The 25,818-nt window shown below is 49.1% G+C and overlaps 10 protein-coding genes across 12 annotated transcripts in view; 5 read left to right on the top strand and 5 right to left on the bottom strand.

Annotated features, from left to right (window-relative positions):
- Positions 1-336: 336 nt before the first annotated feature.
- On the bottom strand, positions 337-1,224 carry TERG_12711 (uncharacterized protein). Its single transcript, XM_047751629.1, has one exon. It carries the CDS (start codon positions 1,135-1,137, stop codon positions 787-789), a length of 351 nt encoding a protein of 116 aa, XP_047607582.1. The 5' UTR covers positions 1,138-1,224; the 3' UTR covers positions 337-786.
- A 547-nt stretch (positions 1,225-1,771) lies between these two features.
- Positions 1,772-3,094, bottom strand: TERG_08559 (26S protease regulatory subunit 8; the record flags this gene model as incomplete). 3 transcript variants are annotated; one of them, XM_003230906.1, is made up of 3 exons in its annotated part: positions 1,772-2,030; positions 2,111-2,786; positions 2,860-3,094. In XM_003230906.1, the coding sequence occupies 3 exons, from the start codon at positions 3,092-3,094 to the stop codon at positions 1,772-1,774; spliced, it is 1,170 nt and encodes a 389-aa protein (XP_003230954.1). The 3 variants fall into 3 exon arrangements, with proteins under 3 accessions (XP_003230954.1, XP_047607580.1, XP_047607581.1); XM_047750595.1 differs by lacking the exon at positions 2,860-3,094 and having other exon boundaries at positions 2,111-2,817; XM_047750596.1 differs by lacking the exon at positions 1,772-2,030 and having other exon boundaries at positions 2,065-2,786.
- A 1,054-nt stretch (positions 3,095-4,148) lies between these two features.
- Positions 4,149-7,919, top strand: TERG_08558 (calcium/proton exchanger; the record flags this gene model as incomplete). Its single annotated transcript, XM_003230905.2, has 4 exons — positions 4,149-5,867; positions 5,925-6,812; positions 6,879-7,042; positions 7,109-7,919. 4 exons carry the CDS (start codon positions 4,149-4,151, stop codon positions 7,344-7,346), a joined length of 3,009 nt encoding a protein of 1,002 aa, XP_003230953.2. The 3' UTR covers positions 7,347-7,919.
- A 1,265-nt stretch (positions 7,920-9,184) lies between these two features.
- On the top strand, positions 9,185-11,290 carry TERG_08557 (uncharacterized protein; the record flags this gene model as incomplete). Its single annotated transcript, XM_003230904.1, has 3 exons — positions 9,185-9,325; positions 9,382-9,667; positions 9,729-11,290. The coding sequence occupies 3 exons, from the start codon at positions 9,185-9,187 to the stop codon at positions 11,288-11,290; spliced, it is 1,989 nt and encodes a 662-aa protein (XP_003230952.1).
- Positions 11,291-12,794: 1,504 nt separating this feature from the next.
- TERG_12710 (uncharacterized protein) lies at positions 12,795-13,892 on the bottom strand (the record flags this gene model as incomplete). Its single annotated transcript, XM_047751628.1, has 1 exon — positions 12,795-13,892. One exon carries the CDS (start codon positions 13,890-13,892, stop codon positions 12,795-12,797), a length of 1,098 nt encoding a protein of 365 aa, XP_047607579.1.
- Positions 13,893-13,913: 21 nt separating this feature from the next.
- TERG_12709 (uncharacterized protein) lies at positions 13,914-14,776 on the bottom strand (the record flags this gene model as incomplete). The annotated part of the gene is made up of 2 exons (XM_003230903.2): positions 13,914-14,492; positions 14,549-14,776. 2 exons carry the CDS (start codon positions 14,774-14,776, stop codon positions 13,914-13,916), a joined length of 807 nt encoding a protein of 268 aa, XP_003230951.2.
- A 2,070-nt stretch (positions 14,777-16,846) lies between these two features.
- TERG_08555 (uncharacterized protein) lies at positions 16,847-19,554 on the top strand (the record flags this gene model as incomplete). Its single annotated transcript, XM_003230902.2, has 4 exons — positions 16,847-17,323; positions 17,384-18,365; positions 18,431-19,161; positions 19,225-19,554. The coding sequence occupies 4 exons, from the start codon at positions 16,847-16,849 to the stop codon at positions 19,552-19,554; spliced, it is 2,520 nt and encodes an 839-aa protein (XP_003230950.2).
- Positions 19,555-20,201: 647 nt separating this feature from the next.
- Positions 20,202-22,139, top strand: TERG_08554 (uncharacterized protein; the record flags this gene model as incomplete). Its single annotated transcript, XM_003230901.1, has 1 exon — positions 20,202-22,139. The coding sequence occupies one exon, from the start codon at positions 20,202-20,204 to the stop codon at positions 22,137-22,139; it is 1,938 nt and encodes a 645-aa protein (XP_003230949.1).
- A 1,176-nt stretch (positions 22,140-23,315) lies between these two features.
- TERG_08553 (uncharacterized protein) lies at positions 23,316-25,075 on the top strand (the record flags this gene model as incomplete). The annotated part of the gene is made up of 2 exons (XM_003230900.1): positions 23,316-24,191; positions 24,254-25,075. 2 exons carry the CDS (start codon positions 23,316-23,318, stop codon positions 25,073-25,075), a joined length of 1,698 nt encoding a protein of 565 aa, XP_003230948.1.
- Positions 25,076-25,787: 712 nt separating this feature from the next.
- The window catches only part of TERG_08552 (uncharacterized protein), a gene marked incomplete at both ends in the record, with an annotated part of 1,182 nt that continues 1,151 nt past the window's right edge, over positions 25,788-25,818 (bottom strand). Inside the window, one exon of the mRNA XM_047748972.1 lies at positions 25,788-25,818. Within this exon, the coding sequence (XP_047604965.1) occupies positions 25,788-25,818 (31 nt within the window).

Raw genomic sequence — 25,818 nt, 5'->3', positions numbered from 1 at the left:
CGATGGGGCTGGCCTAGGCTCTCTTATGGAAGAGAGACAACCACATATGGAAACCTGACGCAAAGTAATGGTGATATGCGTAAAGACGCCTTCCTTGGAGTATGAAGGGTTTTGAGAAGAAGACAGGTTGGATACCTGGAGGATAAAAAAAAGGATATAAAAAAGAGGCCAAGGACTGTCCCAAGAAGCAATTATTGCAGTTAGTTGATAAAGGACTGAACGGAGAAGAAAAAGAAATTACATATTAAAATTAATAATAAGATCCTGATAACATGAAGATTGATCAAAGGGGTGGCTGGCGAGGGAGCCTTCCTATTAGTTCAATAGTGCTTAGCGAAAGGCTTGAGAGCAAGCCAGCGAATGATACACCCCGAGACGGTACGGGAGAGCAGGGTCGGGTAGGCGGATACCGAGTGGAGTGCCCGTATAGTTAGCCTCCTAGTTGGCTACTGCTTGGTATGGAGTTTATGTATCAAATTATGCCCTGGCCCCCGAGGGAGACGAGGCCGAAGAAACCTGGGGTAAGTCAGTTAGCAAGCCCTCATAGAAGAGTTGGCCATGTGGAAATGGAGGAGACAATATGGAATCCTCCAAACCTCCGAACCGCATGACTATATCCACCTAGGACAGCAAGAAGGTCAAACGCATGCACAGTTACCGCTGGACTTTGTGCGTCGAGTCTGGCTCATGTCGTCTCGGTGCTGGAATGCTGGATGATTTCTCCCTTTGCTTCTGCCATCAAACCCACTCGTATAAATGCCATCGAGGTGCCATAGTATGTGTGCTTTATGCAAGTGGTCGATGGAAACGGCTCTGTCCCATGGTCGAGAGATAAGCAAGGTCAGCTGGCCATAGAGGAGCCGTCCATCCTGCTCGCTGTCCCATCATATTGGTCTGTTTGTATGCGTCAACAACTTTCTTTTTTCGGGGAGAAGTCCTTTTCACTGTGCAGCCTTGATTCCCACTAGTTAAGGCATATTTTAACCCTGCTTGAGCAACGGAGTATTCTAAGGGGACTTTCAAGCTGCTGCACAATGTGTTGTTGATGGACTCGAGCGCCTGCCGATCAATGCCTGTGTGAAATGCCACTTGGCAGCGTGAGTTGCAGCAAGTGAGGGTTAGACATAGACGAAGCATTAATATTTGGTTTCGTCATAGAGCATCGAGTTTACGAGGGGCAAGGCCTTGGGAGTTGCATGCCATACTCGTTGAAGTGGCTCGTTCTGCATGTAGAAAAGCAAGCACAAGCTTTTAGGACCTTCGGCCCCGACTGCGAGTCGGCATAAGAGTCGGCGTGTTTTTTATTATTTGTTTTAGACAGGCAGAAACCGAAGTAACCCCGTATGATAGGGATGTTGGGCGTTGCAGACAGCTGGCACACGCTCGACTGCTGAATCAGTATCTCTAGACAGTCTAAGGTGGTTGTTGAGGTGTGTAAGAAGGAAGATTGCAGTCACGCCCCTGTACGGCTAGATGAGGTCATGTCATACAGCTTCGTTGGTGTAGGAACAGTTGTTGCACAAGCAGGGATGCCCCGGAACTCAAGAGAGAGACGCGGCCTGGCTTGTTGGGTTTGCATATCATCGCTATGTAGTGTACAGAATAGATAATGAAGATGAGGTGTTGATGGCAAAGGCCCCGGCAGCATGCCGTACATTGATAACCTGTGTATCTCTGGTGTGATGCAGTAGACGTAACCATGATGATCCATAAAAAGAAACCCCTCCGTCTGTTGCCAGTCGATATGGTCCGCTCGGGTTTGTAGCGCTTTTTATTTCCACAGCTTACCGAGACTGACCTCCTTGTCATCGTGTTTATTGAGAACCTTGGCTGTTGCGAGATCAAAGTCCTCCTGCGTAACGTGTACTCTTCGCTCTCGCAAGGCGTACATGCCGGCTTCGGTACATACTCCCTTGAGTTCAGCACCAGAGCAGCCGTTCATTTTTTCTGCAATCTTTGTCAGGTTAATGCCACGCGTTAAGTTCATCGAGCGCGAGTGGATGCGGAGAATGTCAGCTCTGGCTTCGACACTACAGTGGACAAATAAAAGCATCAAGTTAGCCTTCAAAATTGGGGTGTGGGAGGGCAGGAGTATACAATAAGTACGTACGAGGGTGGAGGGAATTCAATCTTCCTGTCTATCCTGCCGGGCCGGAGAAGTGCTGGGTCGAGAATGTCCAGCCGGTTGGTAGCCATAATGATCTTTATATTCTTTGTCGGTTCAAATCCGTCAAGCTGATTGAGAAGTTCCAACATGGTGCGTTGTACCTCCGAGTCTCCACCACTGCTTCCCTCTACTCGACTGGAGCCAATACTATCGATCTCGTCCATGAATATAATGCTGGGAGCGTGCTCTCGGGCCATGACGAAAAGCTCTCGAACCATCCTACTTCCCTCGCCAATATATTTTTGTACAAGCTCTGAACCACTGACTCGGATGAACTTGCAGTCTGTATGGTGTGCCACCGCTCGCGCAAGTAGCGTCTTGCCCGTCCCTGGAGGCCCATACAGAAGTACACCCTTGGGCTGTGCGATCCCGAGGGACTCAAATAGCTCAGGGTGCTTGAGGCCCAGCTCTATAACTTCTTTGATCTCCTTGATCTGCTGGTCCAGTCCACCGATCATATCATAGGTACTATCTGGCACCTTTTCGACCATCATCAAAGACACCAGCGGATCGACAGAGGATGGCAGCATCTTCTCTAGCTTGTATGTATCGGACAGGAGAGACACTCGTTTGCCGACGGTTAGCTTTGCTATGTCGACACCGTCCGCAATATCAACCACTAGACACGTCATCCAGTCAGTACTCAGCATACAGTACACGGCTCCTGTGCATTAAATCAAGAGTGGACTTGCCGTATTTCCCTTCTGGGTGGACCTTGACCAGGACCTTTTTTGTACCCATGACCTTGACCACTTCACCGACATAGGAGCCTGGCTGCTGCAAAAGACCCAGCTCTTCCCGCAGCAACCTGACTCTAGAGTTGTAGTCATTCCTCTGCGCCTCTAACCGCCTGAGAACGGCCTGCCCCTGAATGATCTCGAGCTTCATGCTCTCTATCTTGTTCCGGTAATAGCTATCAAGCGCCATGGTGGCCGGCCGGAGGTTTGGCTTTGAGATCGGAGATTCGACTTGATCAACGGCAGGTAGAAAGATAAATCAAATGGAATGGATGTCAAAACAAGCAGAAAAAGAATCGCACGACGGGCTCCTGGAGGTATCTTCTCGCTGATGTCGGCGTTGACCTTATCGTTGGCGCTGAGGATGAGGTTGACGTTTTGCCGTCGTTGTTTTTGTTCGCTGGAGAGAGAAAGCTGAGAGAGGTCCAGCTGACTAATATGAATTAGATAAGAATAGTGACTAAGTTATGACTAATTCTACGGGATGACTAATATTAATAAGCAATCATCTGCTTCGGTCACGTTTTTAGTTTTACCGAGCAGAAAAAGCAACGACAGCAAAACATCCGCAGAAGTCGAAGTCAGCTGGAGGACGACGGCGAAGGAAGACGAAGATATTAAAGGCACAAGACGAGCTGATCTGAAAGGAGGGCTGCCTGAGCTGAGCTGGCATCTGGCGGGCGCTTTCGGCTTCTTGCTCTATCTGCAGCTCTTGAGGGGAACTGGAGGCAAGGTGGTTTATGTGCCTGGTAACGCTCCTTGTTTCCGAAGCAACACAACAGGAGATGTCCTTGATAATAATAATATAGGTCGCTTTACCCAGGAAAATACACCCGTCTCCTAAGCATCGACAGTCTACTATGAATAGCGTTGCACTCACGTGTGGGAGAACTGGTGCGATCCTTTCGTCGTGAAGCTGCCGATATACTAAAAAACACGCCTGCTGTGGTACCACCTACAGCTATGGCCTCACATGCCGCAGACGACCACGATGATACGGAGAACAGCCAGGAGCAGTCGTCTTCCATGGCCTCGAGTCCAAGACAGTTTGCTCCTATCACTAGGACAGAGAGCGAACGCGCTGAAGAGCTTGCGAGGAGTCGGCATGGGTATACTTATGGTCTGCCAGCCACCCACTTTGGAACGGTTCATGGCATCTCAGTGCTAACGGGAAGACAGGCTCCATAGGTACATCTGGTAGCTCCCACGGGGAGTCTTCCGCTTATGACCCGTCGAGATCACCCATGATCGAGGCCATGTCCTCCGAACGAACACCGAAGAAACCTGCAATTTTACGCCGTGTCTCCTCGAAACCACACAGGGGCCAGGAGTTCTCTGTTGATGACGATGTGAGTGAGGTGGAAGACAAGACCTTGAGGCAGCCGGCTCTCTCTGGTAGGTCTACGGCTCGACAGCACTCGTCTATTCGACGCCGAAATGTCATGCCGTCGACAGTACTCACTCGAGTTGATTCCGAGGACGAACGTCAAGATGGTCCAATTGCGAGCGGAAGCCAGGCTGGCGAGAACGAAGAGAATGACGTTGATGATATTGGTGAAATGGCTGATGATGATGGTGTCGTTGATGACGATGATGCTAGCGACGCCGAAAGCTTTACTCTCAAAGACAGGCAACAAGCTATAAACGAGACTCACCCGTTTGGTATCAGAATCTGGAAGCCGGCCTTATACAAGAAACTTCGGTCTGTTGAGAAAACTGCTGAAGGGGATATTCATTCAGTACCTGGACAGCGTGTCAGTCCCTGGCTTTTTCTAGCCAACATTCTGTGGACGGTGGTCTTCGGCTGGTGGCTCGCCCTGGCGGCGTTGATCGGTGCCATTGCTTGTTTCGCCATTGGGTTCTCCCCAGACTCTTCAGCATATGGTAGGGTGTTTTGGGGACTCTCTGGCTACCTGCTATACCCCTTTGGTGCCATGGTTCGCCTGAAGCCCGACGAGAATTATGCCGAAGAGGACGAAGGCGAAGGGAGAAGCATCAGCGAGTACGAGCAATGGCAGAGCGGTGACATTGAACGGGGAGGCCTGTTTTTTGGTCCGATTGCGAATGCTCGCTCGCTAGTAGGACGACGGAGAAATAGTATGGACTCTACCAGTGAGCGAGACAGCCTGCTTGGTAGGACTGGACGGCACCACTCTGATGATAGCGAAACAGCTAGGACCAAACGCCGCCTCTTTGGACGCGGCGAATGGACCACTGGTCGGGTCATGTTTTACATCTTCTTCTACCTTCTAGTCGGCCCGCTACTACTCTCAGTCTCCCTCATATGCTGGATTCTCGTGTTCTGGATACCCATGGGCCGCGTTACGATCATTCTGTTTCATCATCTTCGTCGACATCCCCTTGCACTATCCTTTCACTCAGATAGCACATACACCAGGCTACAGTCAGGCCCTTCATCCTCGATTCTCCTTTGTACCTACCGTGCAGCCGGCTTAAAATATTGGAAATACACTGTTGATGGAACCAACATCTTCCTTATTAACTTACTGGCTGTCGTCTTTTTCGTCATCTTTGATTTCCACGTCTTGCGCAAGATCTTTCCCACAGATAATTTTATCACACATCCTGGCCTGATATTTGTGCTGGCTCTGATTGCTGTGACGCCGCTTGCCTATTTCATCGGGCAAGCCGTTGCCTCTATATCTGCCCAGTCTTCCATGGGTCTGGGTGCGGCCATCAATGCCTTCTTCTCTACCCTGGTAGAGGTATACCTTTACTGCATTGCATTATCCCAAGGTAAAGCCCAGCTCGTGGAAGGGAGCATTATTGGCAGTATATTCGCCGGTATCCTGTTTTTGCCTGGGATATCAATGTGTTTCGGAGCCATCATCCGCAAGACTCAGAGGTTTAACGTCAAGTCAGCCGGTGTGACGTCGACAATGCTCTTATTTGCCGTTATTGCGGCCTTTGGCCCGACTCTCTTTTATCAAATCTATGGCAGAGTAAGGCCCTCTTCGTCCGTTAATGGAATTGACCAGGCTAACCATTGGCTCTCCTAGCACGAACTGAACTGCCATTCTTGCAGTCACGTTAAACTCACAGGAGGCAGAGACTGTCGCCGTTGTTACTTCTCCCAGGTCCCGGCTGTCGATGATGATTTTTTTATGAAGGCAGTACAGCCATACTCCTACTTTGCTGCTGTTCTACTCTTTCTGTCCTACATCATTGGTCTTTGGTTTACTCTTCGGACTCACGCTGCCATCATCTGGTCCACTGACATTGAGGAGAAAAGGCCGCATTCTGATGCCCATAGACTCGTCTCTCACTCACATATTGATCATGCGCATGGCAGTACCAGTCTCAAGGGTTCCATAAGAGACTCGCAGCTATACGCTCGAATCCTTGGACAATCTCTCAAGCATGTAGGTTTAAGTCCAAGCTCTGAACAGTCGACTGCGGCAATTAGTCCCAATGAGGCTGCAACTGTGCACGTTGTACCCCCCAAGGACAAGAATAAGTACCAAGGTCCCTACAATATGAAGATTCCCTCCCTCACTGCAGAAGAAAACGATCAACTGGTCCGACAGGTCACCGAAGTGGCAGCAACCGCGGCCACGGTTGCTGCCCGAGATGCCGCCGGCCCAAGGCATGTATCAGGCACACCCGGAATCAAGACCCCGGTAGGAACCACTGGGACTCCCACCATAGGCCACTCTGAGGAGGCAGGGGTATTTACAGAACCTCACGCCGAGTCACATGGACACGATGCTCCAAATTGGGGCAAGACAAAAAGTTTTGTTATATTACTAGCCGCGACATTGCTGTATGCAGTGATTGCCGAGATCTTGGTGAATACGGTTGATGTAGTGCTACAAAGCTATGATATTGATGAGAAGTTCCTTGGAATTACCCTATTTTCTTTGGTTCCCAACACTACTGAGTTTTTGGTGCGTTTCTCTCCTTAATAATTGATGGGGTATGATCCACGGGAGTAAGAGTACTAACAGGAGTAGAACGCCATTTCTTTCGCAATGAACGGGAACATAGCGCTGTCCATGGAGATCGGCTCTGCGTATGCACTGCAGGTGTGTCTGCTGCAAATTCCGGCCTTGGTACTATTCAGCGCCGTGCATACCTCGATATTTAATCCGTCTGACCTTCTGGAGCATTCATTCAAGTGAGATAACAATCCATCAATGTGCTATATGTGAGCCCATTTACTAACAGTCTTTGTCCGATCTAGCTTGATATTCCCGCAGTGGGACATGATCACCGTCATCCTGTGTGTGTTCCTCCTATCATATGTTTATGGTGAAGGGAAGAGCAACTACTTCAAAGGCTCAATTCTGCTTCTTACATATATCTTTGTCGTTATGGGCTTTTACCTGTCCAGTCTCAGCACGATGGGTGTCCAGCAGCTTCAATCAACTTCTCTCGGCGTTGCTCGGAATGATGACGGCTCATTTCAAGTCAGTGGTTAGAGGATTGTGTCTGTTGTCTGAAGGAGTACATAGCCATATAGGAGGGGAACTATGTTGTTTCCAGTTATATATGTTGCGTTCTGTGGTGGAGATACAAAACTAATTGCATAGTCCAGTATATAATTCTCAAACTGAAATTTTTTGGTCTGCTTGTCATTGCCGTTTGTTTCAACTTGTTTTGCTGTTTGTAGCTATTAGCTAGATAGCTAACTGGACGCCTCAGTAGACATAGTCGAGCGTATTCTGTCGTCCATCCAGCCTGCTGTTTGCTACAAGAATACACGCATCTTGTCGCTATAGCGGCCTCGAAATTTAACTTGCTTTAACCTTAAGCGCCAGAGCTTTCTTATTGGCCAATTTCAATTAACCCTTATAGTACCATCACGTGATGACTTTAGAAGAAGCTGCTTAGCTCATCATTAGTTACCCTCTTCCACCACATTTCAAAACATTTCAAATGGTTCCAATTAAATACCTGATAATAATGAGACTCCCTGTCTCTTCACTTACACCGTAACCGCTCTCATTTTACCCCTTTGTTATTTCTTCAGCTTCTGGCCCAACTCTTCTTGGATGCCATCACCGTCCTATACACAGGCGCGGCAAGCTTCCCTCGGTTTAGCTGCACGGTCAGCTTGTCAAACTGAAGAGAGTCACAGAGAGCAACAAATCTAGCTATACACAGTTATAAATCCGTACAAAAGATAGAGATGAGAAACTAAGGGGGAAAGCTAAGCTACTTGATGTTACTTGATGTTTGTTCTAACTAACTTAATAATAATACTGTTATAGTTAGCTAACTTTCGAGATTCTAGAATGTCCAAGATGAGCTTGCGTCACTAAATCTACAATTTAATACGGCTGAGGAGGAGCGGCCAAAGAAGTTTGAGGAAGAGAATCACCAGCTCGTAGACAGATGAATGGCAAAAATGGGACAGGAGTCTGAAGCTATGAACGAAGCATCCAGGTTTTCTTCACTTAAGAGTTATAGGCTTTGAAGGATGATCAAAGTGAACATCAACTTTAACGTCGGCATTATCTTCACGAATCAGGAGTGTTGAAGAGGTATTATCATTGATATAAGCCTTGATATGTCGCCTCTAAGTGGATTGATCTGCCTTGGAGGGTGCTTGATAGCGAGGCTATCCAGCCATGCGTCTTGTCGCTACGAATGACATGACAGGGTGCGCCCATGTCTAACTGCTAGGGTATGATGCAGACTAATTTACCTTGGTCGAGTCGAGTCCTCAGAGGACGCTTGTAGACTTCATTGCTTTCATTTCAGGTTTCAAGAATAGCCACCGTGTCAGGTCGGCTAACCAAGGAGTCCAGGTCATATAGGGTGGTTATATAAGGACAAAGCCGCCAATATCAGAGCTTCATTTGCCTCGGGTCACGAGGAGAAGCGTGGTTTTGTCTTCCCTAGACTCGGGATCGGCGCCCTTTGCATGTTAACGAGGTTAACGAGTTTGGATTTGGTGTCTCTATCCCTTGTCCCTGCAGAGGTCTCCAGCCCCTCGTATCGCGGGGGCGGAATGGCCAAACGACATCCATGTCAGGCATAACGAGCTAGTTTTCTTTGATGGCAGACAGCCATAGCAATACGGCACCGCGGGTGCCAGTGCCGGGGCAATATTTAAATGCGGGGTTTCAGCGCTGTCTTGCAGGGGGAATTCTGCATTTAAATATGGAGGCATCTCTGTGTGGGCTGGCAGGGGCGGGAGAGAGAGACGGTGACAGAAGCAAACCCAGAGTCGGACGGAAGTGTCTGTCTCTGTCTGATATACCGCTCCGGTCTCTGCTGCAATATCTGATAATATCTACTTGGAGAATCGACAATGGTGTCATTCTGCGGAGTGGCAGCCTGCCTGCTGACAGTTGCTGGCCATCTTGCGCAGGCTCAGTTCCCACCAAAACCGGAGGGAGTCACTGTCCTGGAGTCGAAATTCGGCAGCGGTGCTCGCATCACTTATAAGGAGGTCCGTTAGCTGCATAGAAAGTCCACGTGAAGACGCTGTAGCTAACAATCCACTAGCCTGGCCTCTGTGAGACGACAGAGGGCGTCAAGTCGTACGCCGGATATGTCCATCTGCCTCCAGGCACGCTCAGGGACTTCGGTGTCGAGCAGGACTACCCTATCAACACCTTTTTTTGGTTCTTTGAGGCAAGAAAGGACCCTGAAAATGCCCCTCTCGGCATCTGGATGAACGGTGGCCCGGGTAGCTCGTCGATGTTTGGAATGATGACTGAGAACGGGCCTTGCTTCGTCAATGCAGACTCCAATTCTACTCGCCTGAACCCTCATTCTTGGAACAATGAAGGTATGCCATCAGCTTCTGATGGAAAACTAAATATTGCTAACATTGTACTTTCTGTGACTAGTCAATATGCTGTATATAGACCAGCCAGTGCAGGTCGGTCTGTCCTACGACACTTTGGCCAACTTCACCAGGAATCTAGTCACGGATGAGATCACGAAACTGAAACCCGGAGAACCTATTCCGGAACAGAATGCCACTTTCCTGGTAGGTACATATGCAAGCCGCAATATGAACACCACTGCACACGGAACTAGGCATGCTGCCATGGCTCTCTGGCACTTCGCCCAAGTCTGGTTCCAAGAGTTCCCAGGATATCACCCTAGGAACAACAAGATCAGCATTGCTACCGAATCCTACGGCGGCCGTTATGGCCCGGCCTTTACTGCCTTCTTTGAAGAGCAGAACCAGAAGATCAAGAACGGCACATGGAAGGGACACGAGGGAACTATGCACGTGCTGCATCTCGACACCCTCATGATCGTCAACGGATGCATCGACCGTCTTGTCCAATGGCCGGCATATCCGCAAATGGCGTACAACAACACATATAGCATCGAGGCAGTCAACGCCAGCATTCATGCAGGAATGCTGGATGCCCTCTACCGCGACGGTGGCTGTCGAGACAAGATTAACCACTGCCGCTCCCTCTCTTCTGTGTTCGATCCTGAGAATCTCGGCATCAACTCAACCGTCAATGATGTCTGCAAGGATGCCGAGACATTCTGCTCCAATGATGTTCGCGATCCCTACCTCAAGTTCTCTGGCCGCAACTACTATGACATCGGACAGCTTGACCCCAGCCCATTCCCAGCACCATTTTACATGGCCTGGCTAAATCAGCCGCATGTGCAGGCAGCACTGGGTGTGCCACTTAACTGGACACAGTCAAACGATGTTGTGTCTACCGCATTCCGTGCAATTGGTGACTACCCTCGGCCAGGGTGGCTGGAGAACCTGGCTTATTTGCTGGAGAATGGCATCAAGGTTTCGCTTGTTTACGGTGATCGGGACTACGCATGCAACTGGTTCGGTGGTGAGCTCTCAAGTCTGGGAATCAACTACACTGACACCCACGAATTCCATAATGCCGGCTATGCAGGTATCCAGATCAATAGCAGCTACATCGGTGGACAGGTGAGGCAGTACGGCAACCTCTCCTTCGCCCGCGTCTACGAGGCCGGCCATGAGGTGCCATCGTACCAACCCGAGACTGCACTGCAGATATTCCACCGTTCCCTGTTCAACAAGGATATCGCTACTGGAACCAAGGACACGTCATCGCGCATGGACGGAGGCAAGTTTTACGGCACCTCGGGCCCTGCGGACTCGTTTGGTTTCAAGAACAAACCTCCACCGCAGCACGTCCACTTCTGTCATATCTTAGACACCAGCACCTGCACCAAGGAGCAGATCCAGTCAGTTGAGAACGGCACTGCCGCCGTACGCAGCTGGATCATTGTCGACTCCAACTCGACCTCTCTGTTCCCCGAGGTAGTTGGCTCAGGGGAACCCACGCCAACCCCTATGCCTGGAGGGGCTACTACACTATCTGCTCACGGGTTCTTGTATGGCGTGACATTATGGGCTGTTATTGTTGTAGCTGTTATAGAGCTGGCAATGTAAATAGCGAGTCGTCGGGCCCTAGACGTAAGGAGAATATGGGTGCAATCTACATAGATAAATATAACTAAGGGTTGAAACCGCCGACAAGAGGCACCGAGTAACTAGCGGTTAGTTGAATTAGTCAGGGAATAATGCTCATAGAAATAACAACAAGCCCGCTGTAAAAATGAAAAAATAAACAGCCTCTCTCCTCTCTATTTATAGATTCTCTGTTTCGGGAGAAAGAGGAGCCAGAAAGAGGCAGGCACATTCCAGAGTTAAGGGAGGCGCAACTAACTACGGAGTAGTTAGCTATTTAAAAAGAGAAGCGACGACCTTATATCTATTTATAGTTTAGCTTTCTTTTCCTTGCCATCAAAGCCTCCTCAACTAGGCAGCCACGACCCCCTGGCCTCTTTTCTCTCCTTGTGAGGAAGGTTCCCCTGAGCCGCTTTGTATAACTAGTTAACGAGTTAAAAAGCGAGCCCACCGATTGGCTGCAGCGAGGAAAAGGCAACCTCACCAACACCAGCCAATATCGGATGGCGAATTCCCTGGCGAGATATATTGCCCCGGGCCATTGAGGAGCTAGCTCCTCTTTGCGGATTATCGCTAGACCTGTCTCTAGTTGAAGTAGAAGTCGGATGGATCCTGCTCTTTATACCTCTGCTATTGATGCTGAGCCGCTTCATCGGTATCGACATGGCGGCTAGTTATCATTCCGCCCTGCTAAAAGAGTCATTGAAAGATGGCAGGTACGAGGTCCTGCGCGAGCTGGGTTGGGAGAAGCTACTCAACGGTTTGGGCTGCAAGAGACCAAATGTTAGCCTTCCAACGGGACATACGGAGTGGCATCTCAAGATATAGATGGCATTACGGCTAACTATACGGAGTATTTTCTGCCTGTCCGTAGAGAGAAGGCCTATATGGCTGTGAAGATTTCCGTTGCAGGGAGCGATGAGAATGCAGTAGGCATGTGAGAGCTCCAAATACGAGGGAATTGCGTCTTATCAATCCCATCTCAAACACACAGTTTGCATGCTTGATAGCTTTGACAAACAGGGTCCTAATGGTTCTCATTAATGCGTGGTTTATGAACTGCTTGGGCCCAACGTTGCCGACACGACTGACTCTCACTTTACTAGTGGAAGACTTCCTGGCAAGCTCGCCAAGCCATAGGATTGGAATAACCCAAGGCATAATCCTAATCACTGGTTCCAACCGTGGCCTTGGCTGCTCAATCGTCCAGAGAATTCTTCACAGACGTAGTTTTGCGGAAAAATGTACATGCAAGCAACTGAGAGAGACACAATGCTTGTAGAATGGCGATAAGTCAAGGGAGGAATACACCCTTCATATAGCGAAGATTGCATACACCACACATAATTAAGTATCATTTCCTTCCAGTTGAAGTCCGGGGGGAAACTTGGAGTATACCAACTGGAAAACCCGAAATATGATATAATTACCATATTGCGTGGGCGGTACTAAACGGCGAATCAATAATACATACCAAAACTACCGTCTAGATTGAACATTGAATCGGCCATCTAATGAAATGAGTGAGGTGGGATCTAATGATGGGAGATATATTTGGAAGCTCACCACCTACCATAAACCGCCAATCTTCTGCTCCTTCACCCATGTTATCCAGAGGCATTTCGTGAAGCACGCCAGTAGACTTCTCAACATTGTCCATTGTAGCCACGCGGCTAAGTATGGATAATGATGCTGCGGATGCATCTTCAAGAGCGCCTATTAAAGACCTAGGAGTGCAATCCTCCACTAGATATTTTAGGAGTGCTTGAATGTGGGCATCAATTACAAATATGAGCAGGTGTCCCTTGATGTTGGTTTCGCCGGCTTCTATACATTGGATAGACCAGGCTTTCGCGTTTTTCAGAACTGTAAACAGATCTTGACTCAAGGGTATTGGGACTAGGCTTTCACTATCTTGAATCAGTGCTCTAAGCTCTACTGCCATAAGCAGGGTAGCCTGAAGCAAAGCAGTTCGATAAAATCCCGAGCCGCAAGTGGCTAGGAGAGTTAACCTATCATGAGGCGATGAATCAAGGCACTTATTAGACTGGCGAGGTGGGAAGGAGGAAATTTGATAGACGCTATGCCATATTTTAGAAGCTGCCTCAATAATGGCCTTTCTAGTGAATGTGTAAGCTGATTCTTGCAAAGATATACCGAAAAAAAGGTATATGCAGCAGGAAAGATACCGTTGCATAATTAAATCAACTGCACGAAACTCAAACAGAGGCAAAGGGCAAGGTCTGCGAACATAGCCTTGTATAGTCTTGCATAAAGACTTGTAAACAGATCTGAGTTCCTTGTCAAGTTGAAGAGCTGTTTCGTAGGTGCCTAAAGAACCGTGACTATTCAAAAAAGTTATCCCCGCTAAGCGCTGGGGCAAAGTGTCACGAAGAGCCATGGAGATTGACGTTTGGGTAAATTCATTCTTTTTTATAGCAGTAGAATCCTCGATTTGTTCATCATCGAAGTTTCTCGGAGATTTTGTGTCGAAATCATCAATAGAGAATAATGGAGGTCCTCCGGAAGTTAAGCTCGACTGAAGGCAAACTTCAAGAATCGTATTCCAGACTCTACGACGCATTTCTGCCACAAACAAGGTATTTCAAGGTATTCCATCAAGGTCTTTATGCAGCCCCATATAGATTGCTCTTCTTAACAAGGTACCGACTGACACCCACATCGGATCTCCGTCGATGTCTACCGTTTTTTGGGCAAACAGAAGTAACAGATGTGACTGTAATGATTGAATGTTAGATCTTAATTTGAATTTAGGGTCCAAAAGCCAGGCCTGAGCTTCATATATCCATTTATTTGCCAGAGCCCGTAAAGAGAAGTCCTTGTCGTAGGTGACCGCACCGATAGCGAGTACTAACTTAACCTGAACTACGAAAGCGTTGTTGACCGCAGGGTCTACTGCAGACAGGAACAGTGTCTCATAGTCTCTTCTAAAGGTTGGGATGTGCAGAATTCGATACACAGATTCTATCGTCTGGAGGTAACAGTCCACAAGCTCGTCAGACACCTGTTTGGAAGGGAGATCTAGAGTGAGATTGATAGGGCCCGAGGGTACTCGCCGCGGCTTGATGGTTCTAGCCAACGCCTTACACTTTTCAATATTGGAAAGAGCAATAGGTTGGTTGTGTTGTAAATGCTGCTCAACTGTCCCACAAATGTCATCAAACTAAATAGCTGTCATTACCTGATGCTCGAAAATTTTCCATGTGGCACGGGGCTTACCAGAGAAATCAGATTCACCCAATGACTTTGACCAAACGAACGCCCTTTGTGTGTGGTAGTACCGGATATAACAAGAGGTCCACCCAGCAAACCAGCCCTGCGGTGGGTCTGAAATGTACCGCCGAGCTGCGATGATGTCTCTTCTATTCTAGGCAACAAAGTGTTGTGGTTATTTGGGTTGAGAGTGTGTGGTTGATTTACTCCAGAGCCAGTCCTGGCGCTATCCATAAAAACTGTAACATTGGACTGCTGGCTTACCGCGGCAGATCCATTGGTAGACCTTTCCGTCAGCGAAGGCGGATAGCTCTGAGAAGCAGGTCTTTCACTGGATATACAATCTGTACCTTTTATATTTGACCCTTCAACCGAGATAAGCGCTGTCGGCTTATTACTGGTATCGAATTGTGGTGGTAAAGGCACCGGTTTATGCTCATAAAGACATGACCTGGCCCGAGACCGTACACAGTTGCTACAAGGCTGCCCTCGGTTGCACCGAATCTTCCTTCTCCGGCAAAGGGAGCAGGCCCTATACGACCTTTACCATTAGCCTTGATAGCGAGGTAATGAGGAAGAGGTGGAGATAGCTTACACGGGAGGCCTAGCGCCAACAAGGTAGAGAGCTGGCGGTTAATGATACCAAAAATAAAGTAGCAGGAGTGCTTAGAGTAATAATGGTCATCATAACGGACGTCTGTTTTGTTGGTACCGGCAAATGATGCAGCTATCAGTTTGACCACGGGAGCCAGAGGTTAAAGGTTGTTGTCGAAAAACAACGCCGCTGATTGGTAGATCCCGGAGTTTAAACTCTGTAAGCTTACCTAACCAACCCGTTGAACTTCAAATATCACGTGACTTTGTTTTTGGTCCGTATCGTCTCCCATTTCCCGCCGCTTCGGTAAGGTACTGTCAGTTTTTGTATTAGTCATGTTATCTCGCTACACCTTGCTTAGCACATTCGATAGAGCTCAATATTTTCATTATCCTCCTTTCTGACAGGTACCACCTAATTAAGGTTGGCGGGCGGCTCCGAGCCCAAGTCCGAGCCCGAGTCTGGCTGCCGACCGCCGACCTGGACGTCAACAGCAAATGCACCACAAGAAGCCGAACAAAAGAGCCCCTGCCGCAGCGCTGTAGCCGACACCTATGTCAAATAGCTCGCCCAGCTTCGATGCATCCTTCACCTCATTATCAATCAACCGACCATGCAAGTCCACGGTTCTACCGAGCCTCTCTCTGCAATAATAGTCAATAGCCCTACAACGGCTGTTTTTGTCAAATCGAATGAGCCAAAGTCTGCGAGTTTTAACAACAAAGTGGATTACTTAGTCAGCGGTGGTAACTTCAATTCACGTGATTTTGTCTGATTAGTCATCCTGCAACTCCAAAAGAGTAGAGGAAAAAAAACATCAACAACGACGAGGAGGAAGCAAAACTTCGAGCAAGCAAGCAGAGAAATTAACCCGGCGCGGACCTTATCTCCCTCTCCAGCGAGCAAAAGAGCCCACAGCGATGTTCCAGGGGCTTGGTCTTAGCCAGTCGCCGGCCTCTACAGGCTCGCTGTTCGGCCAAGGAGCTGTTGAACAGCCGGCCCAAGGTACAGTTCAAGCTCCAGCTCAGCGCCCTTCGCTCTTTGCGCCCAGCTCAAGTAGGATATATCTAGTCCTCTCCAGGCGTGTGTATGTGTGTGTGCCGTTGCTGACAAGTATGATAGATACCACAAGCGGCCTACAACCTCCTTCTGGCTCGAGCATCTTCGGCCAACCTACCACCGCTGCCCAAGCTGGTCAGACCCCGGCAACAACTGGGCTCCCGTCTCAACAGCCTACCACCGCGGCGCAACCACCCACTCAACCCGCATATTTCAGCAGTCTGTTAGAAAAGGGCAAGAAGCGACCCCTCTCGAGCTTCCAGAATGTCTCCTCCGTCGAGTTGCCCAGTCTCCAGCTTGGTTTGGATGACATTAGAAAATCTGCCCGCGGTCTAGGATCGACCAGTCCTCGCAGAGGGTCTCATATGCCTGCCATCACCGAACATAAAATGTAAGTGGTGACCATAACTACACAGTTCGTCTCGAGGATAGCCTCCTAATTTGCATCCAACAGGCTTTCATCTCTCACCGCATCTGGTATCTCTCCGGGAAAAGTGCTGCAAGACCTCCACACCTTCAATACACAGACAGGTACCCCGGCAGTTCCAGCTGCACCGGTGCCAGCTCCGTCGGTATCTTTCGAACAAGAGTCCTTTGACCCCGATAACCAAAAGTTCCTGCGGCGGGTGCAACAGCGCGGTAGAGAGGCTATGATTGCCGAGAGCCTGGCCAGAGCTCGTAAGGACTTTGACACCTTCCTCGAGGACAAAGTTAGTCTCAACTGGGACGAACAACGCCAGAAGATCTATGAACATTTTGGACTGGTATCAAAAGATGGCACTGGATCTGGCAGCTTCGGTTTCTCCAGACGTGACCAGGGCGGAAAGGCAGACAGAGATGAGCATGCAGGCTTTCAATCTACCAGCCGCAAAAGCGTTTTTGGCCGATCCGGTCTATCCAAGTCAATCATAGGCTCTGCCAGCGTGGGCGGCGCCGGATCGATCTTTGCCGACTCTACCACGAGATCTACCGCCTTACCACAGCAAGGTGGCGATTCTAGATCTATGCGGGAGAAGATAGGACATTTTGGTTTGAAGGTCCAAAAGTTAAACGAAATGAGACTCCAGGAGAGGACGTTTCCGGTACTGCATGAGTTTGCTGAAGCCCAAACGGTTGCAGATAGCGATGTGAGTATTTACCCACGCGGATTTGGTTAACAGCAATGTGAGCTGACTTGCAATTTATAGGCCCCAAAACAGCTTACTGAAGCCTACCATGCCCTGATCAGTATCACCGATGAGCCCGCTAGTTCAGTAGGCTATTTTGAGCCTGGTGCTCTACGGCCGCGTCAATTCGCCAAGGACTACAGAGAAGATGGCCCCAATTCTATTGAGGCTCTAAAGATGAGAAAACAAATCATTACCGGGTCAAGAAAACATCTTGAACGTTCGTTCTACAGAGAAGTCGAAGAGGCAATCGCTAAAAACCCCCGGGAGGCCCAGCTGGGTGGTGTTCCTACCATTATTAATAAGATTCGAGCTTATATCCGACTGCGTGCAGCACGGAAGGACCTTGCCCCTGACGGAACAGAGCTGCAGATGGTGAATGACGATTATTGCTGGATTCTCATCTTTTATCTCCTCCGATGTGGGTTCATTGACGAGGCTGCAGAGTATGTGAGCCGCGACCCGGGCTTCCGCTCGATGGACTATAAATTTGTCACCTACATGGCCACATACGCTCAGCACAGGCGGCTGCCCCGTGACCTACAACAGAAGATTGGCGCAGAGTACCAGCAACGCCTACGGAATGCGCCGGAGAACACCATTGACCCGTATCGGATGGCTTGCTATAAGATCATCGGTAGATGCGACCTAAACCAACGCCGGCTTGACGGCTTGGGCCAGGGAGTAGAGGATTGGATGTGGCTGCAGTTCGCTCTGGCGCGGGAAGACACCCGGGCCGAGGAGGTAGCTGGTGATATTTTCGGTTTAGAAGATATCAAGAAGGACATTGCCGAAATCGGCCAGAGGGTATTTCCCAAGGGCCAGGAAACCCCTGGTGCCTATGGTATTTTCTTCTTGCTCCAGATTCTCGGTGGGATGTTTGAACAGGCTGTTGCATATCTTGGTTCATATGCACCCATAGACGCAGTCCACTTTGCCATTGCTCTTGACTATTATGGTCTACTACGCGTGTCGGACTTCTATACCTCTGGGGATGAGCTTTGTAAGTTTTCCATCTTTTATCCACAAATACTTGGGTTTATACCTTTTACTAACTTATTTCAACAGTGTCATTCACCACACGCCAACTTCCGCAGATCAACTTCGCAGCCCTAGTCATGCAATACACTGGGGAATTCCGACTAGGGAACGTTGAAGCCGCAGTGGACTATTTCACTCTCATCTGCTTGAACACAGATCTTCCCGGAGAACTGGGAAAATCTCAGGCTGCCGTATGCCACGAAGCTCTACGCGAGTTTATTCTTGAAACACGAGACTTCGCCAAATTGTTGGGTGATATCAGATCCGATGGGACTCGAATCAAGGGTGTGATCGAACAGCGATTGAAACTAATCAACCTCGATGACCAAGAAGAGTTCCTCAAGGCTGTCACTGTTCAGGCGGCCGCTGTAGCCGATGACAAGGGACTTACTGCAGACGCCGTTCTGCTTTATCACCTCGCAGAGGAATATGACAATGTTGTCTCGATTCTCAACCGGATCCTCTCTGACGCCGTTTCTGTCCCACTTGGTGAGGCAGCCATCAAGATTGAGCCCGTTAAGCCACGAACAGGAGGCCAATCCTCAACGGCAGCACCCCTTGAACCAGGGTGCAGTCTTAGCCTAACCTCAGTGGATGATCCCATTGTCTTAGCTAAGAACATGATCAGCCTGTACAACACAAATGCTCTTTACTACCAGAAGATCCACCCTACCAATCGCGAGGCATGTGGTCTTCTCCTGCGCATGATGGAGGCCAAATCAAAAGTCGAAGCAGGCCAGTGGGCCCCTGCCTTGGATGTAAGTTTTTCGCTATTTAGCACTATATCTCTTCCAATCGTTCCCGAACTAACATGTTTCCAGGATATCAACAATCTACAAATACTACCGCTCACTGCCCAGGGTTCAGTCACCTACGTCCGCAGCACGGTTCAGGCATTCTCCTCTCTACCTCCCGTCATTGCTCGGAATGCTGGCAACCTAGTGATATGGAGTATAATCTGTATCAACCGCGAGCGAGAGAGGATGTACGCTGGAGTTTACGAGAATGATATGCGGCAAACTCTTCTTGACGAGCTTGTGCTCATGGCAAAGGATCTGATGGTGTTTTCTGGAATGATCAAATACAAACTCCCGCCTCGAGTCTATGAGACATTGGCTAAGGCTGGTGGAGATGTCGGACTGTCCCTGTAAATGACGAACTCTTGATATCCTGTTTTATTTACCTTTCTTTTCCATTACTGCCCGCCAACATAATGCCACTTTAGATCCACGAAATAATGGTGCATCTACTCATCCAACGGGTTGGTGCGATAGACTGGACTCGTCGCTTACCACATAAACTGTTTCACCTCATTCTGTATGAAACAACAGCCAGCATCAAGCCGCCGATACAAGGCTAAATAATGTTGAGAATGATCCCATTACGTAATAGATATGAAATAAAGCCGTGCCAGTCAAATGATTGTTAGGAATAAATGTGAACCAATAGAAACTCCATCCTTCGCATAAAAGCCGGCCTTTCAGCCAATGATAATCGAGATAAACAGATCATCTGACTAATCTGGTGCTAGTCCGAAGAGGTAATTATAACGCAGCTAAACCAAGCCTGTTATGAGCTTACTAATCCATTTGGCCGTCACACAATAAATGGGTTTCTTCCTTCTTTTCTGCTTCTTTCCTTCTTTTTCGTGTTCAATCTTCATCTTCGACCTTGATCCGTTTCGTCTGATATTCCATTATACATCGACGTTAGCGTTGCTGAAAGTATACTGAAACTTCGAGCTTGTTTGTGTTTGTGTTAGTGTATATTTACGTGTTTGCTGGAGGCGACGGCAAACATGGAGGAACCTCATACTAGCACAGAGCAGCCAGAGGGTACTGAGCTACATCAGCACCAGTCTCATGAAGATACGGAGATGGAAGATGAACCTGAACTAGTCGCGGAAGAGGAGATGGACGATGGTGACTCCAGACTCCAGGCTGATATACATGCACAGGTCGATGGGGATAACTCCCAGGCGCACCAGTCTCCTCCAGGTACTAGACCAGAGCATCCACAGACTACTGGAGAAGCCCCATCATCGGCGCCGCCATCATCAACATCACATCCGCCAGCAAATGGCGGCACTGCCGGAACCCAGTTCCAACTGCCACCTGTAGAGAACTGGCGGCCCTATGTCAACCCTCCAAATCTGGGCCGGGTCAGACAGCTGCTATTCGAGGTCAAGGAACCAGTCGAACTTAGCCTCGAGGAATTCACTATGTACTGGCCATTTATAGATAATATCTGGGTTAAACAGCGGTCCACATCTACCAAAGATGGCCTGCATATAACGGATTACTACATGTGCCGCCTGCGCCGACCAACTTGCAAGCGGCCACCTCAGCGCCCGCTGCCAGACGGCAAACGGCCCAGGAACAAGGTCGTCCGCGAGGGAGGAACTTGCAACTTTCAAATCCGAGTAGTCAGGTTTGAAGGAGCCCATACTACAATCACCATATCCCGCAGCCCTAATAGTAGCAGTGCCCATTCACATGATTTGGACTACATTGACAAGGTCAAGAAGAACTCTGGTGTGATGGAGTACGTCCGCCAGGAGGCTGCCCAGGGCTACCTTCCGGCATCTATATTTGCAAAGATAAGAGAGGACCCTCAACAACTCGAAGCTGCTGGTGGAAAGCATCTGACTACGATTGATGTTCGAAATGTATCCGGAAAGTGGAGATCGAACCATCCAGGCCTCACCCTTCGGCCGCATGAAGGCTATGCCTACCAGAATGGACTGGGCGTCTATAAGGTACAGGACGGACAGCACATAAACCGTCCACCAGCCATAATCGCCCATCCCAGAGCGATGAATCTACCTGCCAACGTCCTCCCGTTTCCAACTTTCCCTCTGGATTTCTTGGAGCCGTATCTACCAAAGATAGGGGAAGATCATAACTATGGCAATGCCAACCCCAACAGCGGAGAGACCAAGTTTCCGCATGTTACCCTTACTTACGCACAGTCTATGGATGGTAAAATTTCCAGCAAGCCAGGTGTCCAAACTGTACTCTCTGGTCCAGAATCCAAGGCAATGACGCATTATTTGAGATCCCGTCATGACGCTATAATAATTGGACTTGGAACTGCTTTGGCTGATGACCCAGGCTTAAACTGTCGATTAGAAGGTGCTGGAGGCTTCGGTGGCTTTGGGACCATGTGGCAACCCCGGCCTGTTATAATTGATCCCACAGGGCGATGGTCTGCATCAGCCGAGAGTAGGCTGCTGAAGACCGCAGCGGAAGGAAAAGGCAAAGCTCCCTGGGTCATCGTCTCTCCTGGTGCAGAACTCCTTCCGGACAAGCTTATGCTGTTGAAACGTCACGGCGGTGATTACCTGCGGATCAGGGAATATAATCCACACTGGCGACTGAGATGGGAAGCCATATTCGGTGCACTAGCAAATCAGGGTATCCGCAGCGTCATGATCGAAGGAGGAGGTGTTGTCCTCAGCGAACTCCTTAATCCGGAATATGTTGACTTCGTTGACTCTGTCATTGTCACCGTTGCACCAACTTACGTTGGTCGTAACGGTGTGTCTGCATCGCCGGACTCCAAGCAGGACGAACTAGGCAACCCAATAAATGCCCTAACGCCTCACAACATCAAATGGCAGCCTTTGGGTAAGGATGTCATCATGTGTGGGAAGATAAAGATCGCACCACCTCCTCCACCTCCACCTCCAATTCTTCTTGGCTTAGAAGCTGCTGCTCGTGCGGATGAATCCTGAATCCGGGTCTATTAGTCAGTGGACGATCCTGTGGAGTGTCGATAAAGCAGTTTCAGCTTTGCATGCCACTCGGGTTGCCACTTCGAATAGGCCTTTTGCATTTGCGATGCAACAGCTAGGCACTCTTATGATCTACCAGGCTAAGTCATACTCATTGTAGGGATAATGCAAGCGCGCACTTACCCTGCACCGAGACCCTACGCCGGTTTGCAGCAAAGAGTCAGGTATCGCAAGCAATCTCCGCAAACATACCGCGCCTGGAGTTCAACTCATCCCTCTCAGATCAGTCCACCTGGATTCGTCAATGATATCTTGCTTCATCATGGCGGACAAATTCTACTACGCCGGTTAAGCTTATGGCGATCATGTAAGTATGCCTCGATATTCCACCCGTCACTCCCGTTTGCCGACTCTAGGCTAGATAAGTCTGCGGTGGGTGTACCGCATATTGCAGTTACTAATATTATATATAGTGAGCTGTAACATTCCACGACTTCATCTCCTAAAAATGCGCGTATTTTCACTTTCATGATCCATGGATTCGTCAGACCTATTCCTTAGATAGTGGTCGTTAGTTCAGGAACAGCCGCAGCTTCGCTTGTTCAGTAGCACAGCAATATTTCGAGTGGCCAACCTCTATAAAATCGTTATCACACCTTTATTTTCCATGGCTTTATTTATATTATATGTCACAACAATATCTAGCACAGACATATACCTAGTTAATTAATGAATCAATGTAGCTCTATAATTTTACGAGGATGTATACTTCACATATTTAATACTATTAACTTGCAGGAACCAACACCGGCTACTTTATTAATTCTGCCAATCAAGTCCTCGACTTCTGATTCAGTCACTGCATCCATTATCTCTCCCATTGTCCCCCCTATTGTCTGCACTCCTTGTCCTGGTCTCTTTATGTCTTGCTTCCTCTGTCAGGCCCCGAATCGCCTGTATTGTTGCTTACGTAAGCCGGCTATCCACGACGTCGAACTTCGAACAACCGGAAAAAAACAACAACAACAACAACTTCGAAGACTTCTCCTGCTCGTTCATCAAATTCCGCACACGCAGCACTCATCACTCATAAACTCGTCTTGACATTGCTATACCCGTACTTTACTTGCTTGATTCACCCGAGACATCCGTTTTACAGCGATTTTCCTGCCTACCATGGCGCCTGCACGAGCTTCGACGCGTGCCAAAGCAACTACAACAAAAGCACCCACCAAGGAAAAGACCTCGACTACGATGACCAAAAAGGCTGGTGTGAAGAAGGCAGCTACCGCGTCTGCCGTGAAGAAGAAGACTACAGCTTCCGCCTCCGAGACGAAGAAGACAAAGCTCAAGACCGATGCTGCAAAGGCTGCCGTAGGCGCCAACGCGAAAGCTACCACCAAGCGCAAGACGGCGTCGAATGCCCGCGCTACTGGTGCTGTTGCAGGAGCCCCGGCTCCTCCAGCCCGCAAGCGGAAGACCTCTGCCGATGAAGAGGTAGAAAAGGCGGCTGCTGAGCCCAAACCCAAGAAGGCTCGCGTCGCAAAGGCCCCCGTCACCCGCAAACCCAAGCCAAAAGTGGTGATAAACAAGGCTCCTACGCAGAAGCTAAGAGTCTTTGTTTGCGGAGAAGGCAGCCAGGGAGAGCTCGGCCTCGGAGCTGCCAAGGGCACTGTTGACGTGAAACGTCCACGTCTCAATGCCCTGCTGGCGCCCGAGGATGTCGGCGTGGTTCAAGTCGCCGCAGGCGGAATGCACTGCGTTGCGCTGACCCACGATGGCAGGGTTCTCACCTGGGGTGTCAACGATCAAGGCGCGTTGGGTCGTGACACCACCTGGGAGGGTGGCCTGAAGGATATCGATGACGCAAAGAGTGATGACAGCTCCGACTCCGGCAGTGACAGTGGGTTGAACCCCTACGAGTCCACCCCAACAGCCATCCCATCCGACGCGTTCCCCGAGGGTACTGTCATCGTTCAAGTTGCTGCTGGTGATAGCTCATCTTTTGCGCTCACTGACGATGGTTTGGTCTACGGCTGGGGTACATTCAGAGTACGTGTTTTTACATTCCCTTACTTTCCTAAAAGAATAATATTGCTAACAAGATGATCCAGGGAAACGAAGGAATCATCGGCTTTGATGCTGACACGAAGATTCAGACAACCCCAAAGCTTATCTCAGGCCTCAAGAAGATTATTCATGTTGCTTGCGGCGACAACCATGCCCTCGCTATCGACAATCGTGGCGCTGTTTTTGCATGGGGATCTGGTCAGCAGAACCAGCTTGGTCGCCGCATCGTTGAACGCAACAAGCTCAACGGACTACAGCCTCGCGAATTTGGCCTCCCAAAGAACATCATCCACGTTGGCTGTGGCTCATTCCACTCGTTTGCAGTTCATAAATCTGGCAAAGTTTACGGCTGGGGTCTGAACAGTTACTGCGAAACTGGCATTCAGCAAGGTGCTGGAGATGATGAGGCTGTTATCCTTCACCCCACTGTCGTCGACTCCCTTAAGGACAAGAATATTGTCCAAATTTGCGGCGGTTCTCACCATACCCTTGCTCGCACAATTGATGGAGATTGTCTTGTTTGGGGCCGTCTCGACGGTTTCCAATCTGGTCTCAAGGTCGATACCCTGCCTGAATCTGCCGTCATCAAAGATGATAGGAACCGTGCTCGCGTCCTGTTCGAACCCACTGCCGTCCCCGGCTTCAAGGCAGAATATGTTGCTGCCGGTGCAGATCATTCTATTGCTATCGACAATGAAGGTCGCGCGTGGACCTGGGGCTTCTCCGCCAACTACCAGACAGGACAAGGAACCGACGATGATATTGAAGTTGCTACCGTTGTTGACAACACCGCTGTGCGCGGAAAGAAACTGAATACCGCCGGCGCCGGTGGACAATACTCTATCTTCACTGCCATTGCCGAGTAATTGCCAAAAGGAATACTCAAAAACTTGGCTCCTCTACAGAATGGTCCGCATTTCGCCTGTGTCTCCTGGAGGTTTTAAAAACCAAGTTGTCCCAGCAAATGGCCATTGGACCTTCTATACCTCATCACCCCCTCTCCTCTCCCATTTTTTCCAACATTGTAACCTTACTCTTCCGAGCTTTTTGCTTTATTTATTGCGTGGAAAATGCCCTTTTGATTTGGTTCGTCTCTCCTGTCCTTGTATTTACTTGGCGTTACCGGCTCTACGTTTTCAGTTTCCTACACCCATTGTTTGTTCTGATATTTGATATGGCCTCTTTTTTCACGCTGACTGGGCTACTGACATTTGTTGACTGTTCCTCTTTTTGTGAAGGTGCCATTGGTTCCCATCTCCGTCAGATATATCTCCCAAGCATCTTTCTAGTGCTTTAGGGCTCTTGTCTGCCTTTCTGTCTTACTATTGCCGTCTGTGGGAGTTCTCATTTCTATCAACCCTCTACTAAACAATATCCCAGGCACCGCACTTAGCTGGGGCCTTTGGGTGTGTTTACAGAGCTTTTTCTCTGGTATCTTTGTTGAGCGATGCTTCATATGGTTTACTGTTTCTTCATCGTGTTACTTACCTCCAATCCTCCCTCCAAGGTTAACCTTGAGGTGTAGGTGACGAACTAGGTATACTCTGCTACTCTCTGTATTTATTTCAAGGTGTTTTTCTACAAAAAAAGGGGGGAGGGGAGGAACAGT

This window comes from Trichophyton rubrum (assembly GCF_000151425.1).
Source record: "Trichophyton rubrum CBS 118892 genomic scaffold supercont2.16, whole genome shotgun sequence".
Classification (NCBI taxonomy): Eukaryota; Fungi; Ascomycota; class Eurotiomycetes; order Onygenales; family Arthrodermataceae; genus Trichophyton; species Trichophyton rubrum.
The sequence above is the reverse complement of the archived record's forward strand: the minus strand, read 5'-3'. Positions and strand labels throughout refer to the sequence as shown.